This window comes from Theropithecus gelada, chromosome 16 (genome assembly GCF_003255815.1).
Source record: "Theropithecus gelada isolate Dixy chromosome 16, Tgel_1.0, whole genome shotgun sequence".
In the NCBI taxonomy this organism is placed as follows: Eukaryota; Metazoa; Chordata; class Mammalia; order Primates; family Cercopithecidae; genus Theropithecus; species Theropithecus gelada.
In genome coordinates this window covers 54,361,809-54,371,005 of record NC_037684.1, presented here as the reverse complement: position 1 = coordinate 54,371,005, position 9,197 = coordinate 54,361,809, and the positions used below count along the sequence as shown (strand labels likewise).

General features: G+C 62.1%; 1 protein-coding gene across 4 annotated transcripts in view; it reads right to left on the bottom strand.

Moving 5' to 3' along the window:
• Window positions 1–9,197, bottom strand: part of BAIAP2 (BAI1 associated protein 2) — an 82,888-nt gene that overhangs the window by 25,498 nt on the left and 48,193 nt on the right. For all 4 annotated transcript variants that reach the window (XM_025361483.1, XM_025361481.1, XM_025361482.1 and 1 more), the window contains one exon: window positions 8,818–8,955. In XM_025361483.1, the coding sequence (XP_025217268.1) occupies window positions 8,818–8,955 (138 nt within the window). The remainder of the gene's footprint in view (window positions 1–8,817; window positions 8,956–9,197) is intronic.

Genomic DNA, 9,197 nt, shown 5'->3' with positions numbered 1-9,197 from the left:
GGAGGGGAGGAGGGGAGGAGGGAGGGGAGGAGGGGAGGAGTGAGGGGAGGAGGGGAGGGGAGGAGGGGAGGAGGGGAAGGGAGGAGGGGAAGAGAGGAGGTGGCAGTCAGCGCTGCAGGGCCCGACCAATTCTGACCTGCTGCTGGACAGGGATGCCCTGCATGGGGCACGTCCGAGCTGGGTGGAAAGTGCAGAGGACAGAGCACGGCCTGGTCTGCACCTCCAACCTGGCAGCCGGCCATTTACAACCGCCCTGAGCCTGCCCCATGGACAGGCGGTCCCAGTGGCCAGCCCCCTTCAGCCCCCGCCTGCCGCTGAGCCACCGGCTGCGTGCTTAGCTGGGTGCCATGGCGACAGCACTATGGAAACACCCAGCTGAAAGCATTTAAGACCCACCGAACGCTCCCACTTAGTCACCCTGGGCTGAACGGCCCCGTGATCAGAGAAGACAAAAGTGATCAGAACACATCTCTTCTCTCCGCAGCATGCGGTGACTCAGAGTGGGGGAGGGGCGTTCCAGAAAAAACCAAGGCGGCTTTGGTTTACCTCACCCGCCTCGGCTGCTGCAGCTTTCCCACGTTCCTTAAAAATCGCATGCGGCCCCCCAGGTCCCCTGTAGCGTATGAATGAGAACGTAATTCTTGGCCTTCAGCTGTCACCATGGGCAACACTTACTCGAAAGGATGCGGCTGCAGACCGGTCAGCTGTGGTGTGTGGGGTGAGAATCAGCTGCCTCAAGTAGCACGTGATCACTGGCCACCTGCTGGCTGCAGCCAGTGGCTGCTTCAAAACCCGCTGACCAGGCCTCCCGGGCTGACAGGCACAGTACCCAGAGGAGGGAGGGCAGCCATGGCAGGTGGTTCAGGAGACGGGAGGGCCCTCAAATCTCACGTTGAACACATGTGCTCTGAGCAAGGCCTGGGCTGGGCTAAGCAGAGGGTGAGCCGCACCCTCCGGCCCTGGTGGCAGGTGGAAAAGCTGGTTATTCCACTCCCCGGGGAAGGCATTACAGGAAGATCCTCAGGAAGGGAGCTCTTTGACAGGATCAGGGATCCATGAGCCCTGAGGGTCCCCATTTTCCTGGGAAAAAGGCCCAGAGCTTTCAGCAGATTGGCAAAGGGTGCCCAGGAACAACAGGTCCCAACAGACCCATAGCTTGCTATTGGGATGGACAGTCTGGTGAGCACATGCCCATGGGCACAGGAGAGAGCAGGCTGCTGCTGTCCACACGGGTGGGCTGGACACACAAACGGGCTGGAGGACCACAGACCAAGCTGTCCCCAAGACCCAGCAAAGGGTGGCAAGATGCAGGAGAAGTGGGGGCTAAGATGCCCGAGTGGCCCAGCCCTGAGGCTTGGGGAAGCGGACTGCTCGACCCCTGGCTGCCCTGGCCCCGGGGACACTGAGGGTCTCCGCGTCAGCTGCTGGTGTAGAAGCCCTGAGAGGGCTCCATGGCTGCTGGCTCCTCACGCCCGCTTTTCCTGGTAAGACCCCTCAGTGATGTTACTCCAGAGAAACACGGCTACACGGCTGCCCTCACGGGGGGCCTGGCCACAAACAGCCTTTAGCTCTGAAGAGCTTTGCTAAAACGAGGACGGGCTTCACCCCCCTGCACATCGCCAGACTCCATGCTGGCGATCGCTGGCCCTGCTATTATCGTCTCTGAAGATCTGAACGAGGGTGCTTTGTCTCTGCTGTGTTAATTATACACCCCTTTAAATAGCACGCATCTCTCCCCTTTCTCAGACCTCAATCCGGGCTACGGCCTGGCACACCCAGAGACGGGGCACCGGAGGAGGATCCTGGGGGCACCAATGCCCCCCACTGGCCCCCTGCATTACAGCGAGCAGAGCGCCAGTGCCGCTTCCCAGGACCCTCAGGATGATCCTGCGGGTGCTCTGGAGCCCCCATGGTCTCTGGGAGGCAGCATCCCCAAGAACACAGGGCCATCTCTCCCTCCTCACTCACGACTGGCCAGCGAGGGCTGCACCTGTCTCACCTGCCTTCTCCCCCATCATCTCAGAAAGGGAACAGGGGAAGGTGACCCAGCAGAAACCCTGGCTCTCCTTGTAGCCCCGGGCATCTCTGCCCAGAAAAGTCCCAGGAGGCGGTGAGTGGGCAGGGCAGGGCAGCGCCGCCCTCCTCTGCAGCAGGAGCTTCAGGCTGCTGAGGAAGCCTCCAGAGCTGGCTGAGCAGGGTCATCCCAGGGCCAGCGGGTCGAGCCCACGCCCAGCGCGATTCTGAGCAGGGGCCTGGCCTGCCCCACACCACTCCCAGCACAAGCACCAACTTTTGAGGCCCCAACACTACTTGGGTCTGCCCCACCCTCAGTGCACACGGCTCAGGAAGGACAAGTTGCATCCAGTGGGCGGGGGCTCTCCTCCCCACACTCAGGTCCTTGTGCCCACAGCCCAGCCCAGGGAGTAGGTGGGCCACTCCCCTCCCACCCTGAGCTCCAGCTGCAGGATGGGGCATGTGGACATGTCCCCCGTGCCCTGCTCCATGCCCCTGAGGGGTGGGCACAGGCTGGGCTCTGCTCTGGGCCCCATTCCGGGCCCTGTGGAGATGGCCACACCCCTCTGTTCTGAGGAGGGGCTGGACCAAGCTGTGACCCCGCCCCGCGGACGCACTGATAAATCACAGAGAAGGTGTCCTCTGCCCCAGCGTGTCCACCGTGTCCCGTGTGCTATGGAGACCGTCCCCTCCACACGGATGGGCACATCTATCAGCACCTGGTCCAGCAAACGTGGCAATGACCACAGTACCGGGGAGTGAAGGCACCGCTGGCCCAGCAGGCTGTACATACCCCCTTACGTAAGCTCTCCTGTCCTAGTTAACAAACGCCCCAAATGCTTCCTGACTCCGGTGCCCTGACCTATAACTGCAATTACTTCTTTTCATGGAAATCCCAAAACACCATCTCAATTACACGCAGTTCTTGAACACGGGAGGCTCCCCGGCCCAGCCCCACTCGAGGGCACCCTGGCAGGCAGACAGAGAAACCCACTCTACCTGTCTCTCTGGGGCAGGGCCTGGCTGACCTCCTGCTTACCCCTCCCTGCAGCCCCACCTCTGCCCCCAGGGCCTGGTGTGGTGTGTCCCTGGTTCAGCTCAGGCGGCAGGCCCGGCCACTGCCTCATGATGAGCCTGGCAGTGGGAGACGGCAGTGTGCATCGGGGGCCTCGGCCTCATGGGCACCCTGGAGCATGAAGCTGCCCCTCACACGTGCCACGGGCCCAGCCTTGCTGCCCGGCAGCCTCACAGCTCCCAGGAGCCCAGCGCTCCGCACACGCAGCTCAGGTGGGGTGCAGCTGGCGACAGGTTTCTGAGCCCACCGGGGACCCCAGCAATCACTTCGAGACACCCAGCCCTTGGGTCGCTGAGGGAACCCACATCTGACAACGACACAGCATGCTGCACCCACAAAGACCAGAGTCAGGCACCAGCACCACCTCCCCCTTCATCAGCGGCAGCTGAGGTGGGGGACCCCCATGGACGGGGGCACCCGTCCAGCCCGCGGAGCTCCCTAAACAGCCTCCACCTGCACGCACTGCCCACTCGGCTGCACCACCGGCCAGGCCCCAGCCAGCTCTAGACTGCCAGGTGACAGACATGCAGGGCCTCCCCAGGGGCACTAGAGTCTCCAAGGGAAATGCCTCTACGGCAGGGACAGCTTGGGAACCGCGCGGAGGCCTCTGCTCTGCTACACACGCCCCTGGCTGGACGCTGGCTTCAGGCCACCCTTACACGGCGTCACTTCCACTTCCAGCAGCCCAGCTGCCCCCCGTCTGCTCAAGAAGGCAGCCCCAGGAGCCCGAATGGGCCAGATTCCTGCCCCGCACCCCAGTGGCGTGGGCACATCTGCCTCTCCCAGGGTCTTCAGGACTGGGGACAACTGCTACGGTTGCCAGTGACCCCACAGGGCACACACTGGAGGCAGCTAGAAGAGCTGGGTGCAGGCGGGCCCAAGGACCAAAGCAGGGATCTCCAGGGCAGCACCATGAGCCGTACTCTCTGGGTAGACACCCCTGGGCTGCCCCCAGCGTGGGGTGCAGCTACTGGGCTGGTCTGCAGAACAGCTGGAAAGCAACCAACCGCTTTAGGAATGGAGAGGCCAGTAGTGAAGAGGCCTCTGCTTCTCCCCCAAGAGTGCTTCCAACAGGCCCTTTCCCTGTGACCACCAGGACCTTGCTGACATTCTAGGCCCCAGGACAGTAGCTCTTGACAGGCAGGCCAGGAGTGAGGCCCAGCTAGGAGGCCTGTGTTTGGGGGTGGGGCCACATAAGGGGAGTAGGGCTCACTGGAGGGGCAGGGCCTCCTGCTCCAAGTGGTGGGTCCACACAAGTGAGGGCAGGGTGGAGGGCACTGGAGGGGCAGGGCTGCACAAGTGGGTGGGGCCAGCCAGCCCAGCTCCCCAGCTCTTCAGAAGTGGAGAGGACGTGCAACGGCTGGGCCCCCAGCAGCTACACCCTAAAGTAGACACCCCAGTGGGGCCGGCAGCACATCCCAGCCAGGCAGCCCGGCACTCATCCCAGGACTCACCCCAGGATGGTGGCAGCAGCCTCCCTGCAGCTCAGTGGGGGGTGTGCGCAGTCACATACCAAGTGCCCCACCCCCTCAAACTCAGATGTGGGGCCGGGCATGCTGACGGCTCCCAGCCTGGCCTCCTGGGCTTCCAGGCCACTAGGGAGCAGAAAGCACACTGGGCCGTGGCTCCCTCTGCTTCCCACCCCAAAATGTTGTTTTGAAACCACTTAGCACTTACTAGCTATCTGCTGCATGACCCGTTTGTGCATGGCACCAAGTGGGATGCAGAAGAAATACGAGACCTAGCCCTTCCCAAAGGAACTCGGTGACTGAGGAAAAATCACAAAAATAAAACACCTGTGTGGTTAAGAGTTGCAGCCCCGTTTCCCATTAACAGAGGAAGGTCAGGTGGATGGGTAGGAACAGAGGCAGAGGTCGGTCCAGGAGAGCTCCCTACGCAGGCACCGTGAGAAGGTCGACACCAGCTTGTCCTAGGTCCACAGCCCTTCCTGTCAGTGCTCAGAAGACGGAGAAAGGCAGGACATTCCCCCTCACAAACAGGGAAACTGAGGTTCAGAGAAGCTTTGGTGCTTGCTGTGGCCACGTGACCCGTTAAGGGACAGAGACAGATCCAAGCCTAAGCCTGACACCAGGGCCTTGAGGCTGTGCCCGGGTGGGGACAGGCCAGCCTGGGGCCACCCACAGGTCCTCTGGTGAGTGGAGAAGAGCAGCTGCAAGTTCTGGAGAAAGGAGGTCACTCAGCCAGGGCTGGGGAGCCACAGCAGGGCCCCTGGGACCTGGGAAGAAAGGCCAGCTTCGTACATCTCCCAGGAGGCGCCCTGGGAGGCCAGGAAGATGAGGCTCACCAAGCGTCTCTGCACCGGGTGGCAGAAGCCTTTCCAGGGGAGCTGCTGGGCCACCTTACCTCACACCCACTGCAGCCTCCACCCACCACACGCTTCGGAGCCCTGCCGGCCCTCCCTGCCCACATGACCCTCGCCCAGACCCACTCACAGGTGCTGTGGGGACCATTTGCCTTGGCAACTCACAGCCACAGACAGGAACGCTGCCCTCATTCAGAACCCTGCCGGGCTCCTGGTTCTGGCCCATAAGGACACAGACAGCCTGGAGGGCTACGACCCCCTCCCCCTTCCCCTGCCCTCCTGCGGATGAGGGGGAGCTTTGTGACGACTGTAGCAGCCATCGGGTGTCCCCCACCTGAGGAACAGGTGCCATGGCTTACTCCCAAAACTGGGTCACCTGACTTACCATGGAAGGGCACTCAAGGGGCCCCAGGGTGAGCCCCACCACCTTAGTTCTGTTATCAAATGTTTCACAGCACCTGGGGCACCCACTGGCAGCCCCTTGCCCAGACCGTGGACCACAGCACTGAAGCAGGGCCAAGGCCCCTTGAGTCACCGCAAGGTCCAGCCCCCTGTAGCTGCAAATCAGGGGACCCTCGGGCCAGTCAACGCAGGGTCCGCTGAGGCACTGGAGGTGGCTCGCAGCCCCCGTGGGACGAACAGATGGGACCTGCCTCCAGGGCCCCTGAGGCACCACCATGGTCCCTAACAGACCCCAAGTGCCAGGACACGCAGCAAACAAACGGACCAACCATCAGCAAGAAGGTGGTCCAAACCCCCCATGCGGGATGGGCTGAGGAGCTGGCTGTGCACACACAGCCTCCAGAGTAAATCCCACCACCCGGGGCCCACGGCAGAGCAGCGTGGAGGGCAGGAGGAGGCCGGATGTGTGGTCAGCGCCCTCCTCAAGGGAGAGGCCTGGCAGAGGGAGGCAGGGCACCTGGAAACCAGGGAGCTGGTGAGGCAGGGCCAGGATGACTGCGTGGGGGCCTCAGGCCTCTGGCTCCAGACTGCAGGAGGGAGGGGGGTGGCTCCAAGAGCCCCTAGCCTCTGCCTCTGCCCAGCCCTATGCTACCCTGCCATGATCTCCGGCTGCCAGTGAGCCCAGCCACAGGACAATACCGGCTGTGCCAGGGAGAGGGCCCTCATCCTGAGCAGGGCGGAGCCTCCAGTACCCATACGATGGAACGCAATTGAGCCACGAAAAGGAAGAAACGCTGGCCCCCAGTAAGAGGGGAGGAGACTGGCGCAGGCTACTGCACGATCAGCCTTGAGAACCCTCCGCGCCACGTGAGCCACCAGGCACCAAAGGTCGGACGCTGTGGGATTCCAGAACAGGCGAGTCTACGGAGGCCGATGGCAGACTGCTGACTGGTGGAGCCAGGGGCACAGGGGTGACTGCTGACTGGAAAGTGCTCTAAAATGGACTGAGTGATGGACGCACAGCTGCAAACACTCAACCATTGGGCTGTGCCCGCGAAATGGTGAACTGCTGGTGACGTGAATTATATCTTAATAAGGCCGTTAGCAAAAACCCCACAGTGCCTCAAGAGCAGAGGAGAGCTCAGGTCCCTGGACCCTAGCAGGCAGCTGAGCCCTCAGTGGGCTGGCCTCAGTATCCCCATCTCCAGAACCCCAAGCCGGGGACATTCCCAGGAAAGTTCCCTCTAAGACACGCTCTCACACCCAGCCTGGGTGCTCAGGGGTGGCTCACACCTGCACTGCCCTGGCCTGCCGGGAGGAAGCTACGGCCCTCCAGGCCGCGGGGGCGCCGTCCGCTGCTTGTCTTCAGAAAGCAAAGTTGCAAAATGGTCCAAGGTGGGAGGAAAAGAAAAACAGACGTAGGGTCCGCCAACAAATACCTCTTTCTCCTCCTCAACTCCCCATTCCCACTGCTCGGGATCTGTGCGCAGAAACAGCTGCAGGCAGGCTCGCTGCGGCAGCCTCAGGCGGGAATACTAAGGCCTCCACGATGGGCCCATCATGGAGAGACCCAACACTGCAGCCTGCCCAGAGTGTAAAACAGAAAGGATCACAAGGCCCATCACAGCTTACCTGGAGTGAAAACCAGCATCGAAACAAAGGCTGGGGACACAGGAAGAGGTGGCTGGAGAGGGGAGGGCGCCTAGAGAACGGCCTGAGTCGCGTCCCTTCAACTGTGCACCAAGCGTGCCGGAGTGGGAGGCTGCAGACAGCAGTGGGCACCCGAGGGACCCCCATATGGCTGTTTCCACAGACGTTCACTTATTCTTCTCATCTGCCCCTGGCCCAGTCCCGTCCTCTCCTTTGGGGCCAATCCTGCTCCACCAGGCGACCCCACACTGGAAATCTTCCAGCTTGGCCTGCAGGGTATGGGCAGACCTGCCTGGCTTCCCTGCAGTCAAGGAGTGAGCGCGGCACAGGCTCTGAGCAGGCACCGGCCTCCAGTCCCAGGGTGAGGCCACAGCCATTCATGAACACCCACATCTGGCATCAAGGAGGTGGTGGCACACACACACACAGACACACGCACACGGGCAGGTGTGTGCGGGGCTTGCCAAGGCTTGAAAACCTGACTGCCAGCAGGAAGGGAGCGGCCTGGAGGCCCGGGCTTCACCCGCAGCCACACCTTGCCCGCCCCAGGGTGCAGCCCAGAAGCTTCTACCTGGGTGACTGGCCAGGGTTTTTCCTGTTGTTTCTTTTACAAACGACTGGGCATCTTGTTTTGTGTCCCCTTCTCATCTGTATCACTATGACCCCAGCAAGTGGGCGAGGGGTTTCTGGGTCTGGCCTGTGCCAGGCACCATCCAGGTTCCGGTGTACACACATCAGGCCGTGCCTGTCATCGGCGAGGCCATCTTAAGTCCTAGCCCACTCAGCATGCAGCACCCCGGTGACACTGGCGGGACGGTGAGAGAAACAACACCGAGGCCGCTCCCTCGAGGAACCTGAAGTACCACCTGCCCTTGAGCGGCCAGCCCTGTGGGCGGCGGCCACAGCCGCTTAGAGGAACAGACTGGGACCCGACTCCTTAGAGGAACAGCCTGGGACCCGACTCCTTAGAGGAACAGACTGGGACCCGACTCCTTAGAGGAACAGACTAGGACCCGACTCCTTAGAGGAACAGACTGGGACCTGACTCCTGGGCAGGGATCAGGGGAACAGAGGTGGGAGGACTCCATTTGGGTTTCTGCTCCTTTGGCCAAGAACCTTCCAGCGACCCTGGAAGGCTGCAGAGAGCAGGACAGAGCCCCACAGGTGGAGCGGACCATCCCGCTGGCCTGGGGGCATCGGGCCCACTGCTCCTGAGGTCTACCGGGGCACACAGCCTGCCTCTGTCTGATCCCACCCGGGGGGCTGCTGTCCACTCCCCGTGGACGAGGAGGTCTGAGGGGTGAGCAGTCCCAAGGTGAAGCGAGAGGCACCACAGCGGGGGTGGCAGGCCTACCTGCAGCTCCTTGTCCGAGTACTTCTGAGGATTCTTGCTGCCCTGGCTCTTCTTCCGAAGCTTTTTCAGCTCAGCCTGACACTTATCCAGGGCGTCGCCTTTGCTCCTTTGCTCAGTCTGGTATTTCTTCAGCGCAGCCTGAGAGTCAAACAATAAAACACAAAACCAAGGCCCATGAGCCCAGTGCAGCAGGGTCCCCCCGGCAACAAAACCAAGGTCCATGAGCCCAACGCAGCAGGTTCCCCTTGGCAGCCCTGACGCCTGCTCTCTGGCTGCGCGTGCTCAGCGGCAAATCAGAGCTGTGGAGAGCGCAACTGAGCCCTCAGCCCGACCCCACCCCACCCCATGGCAGCTCTCTGGTCCCCGAAGATGAAAATCAG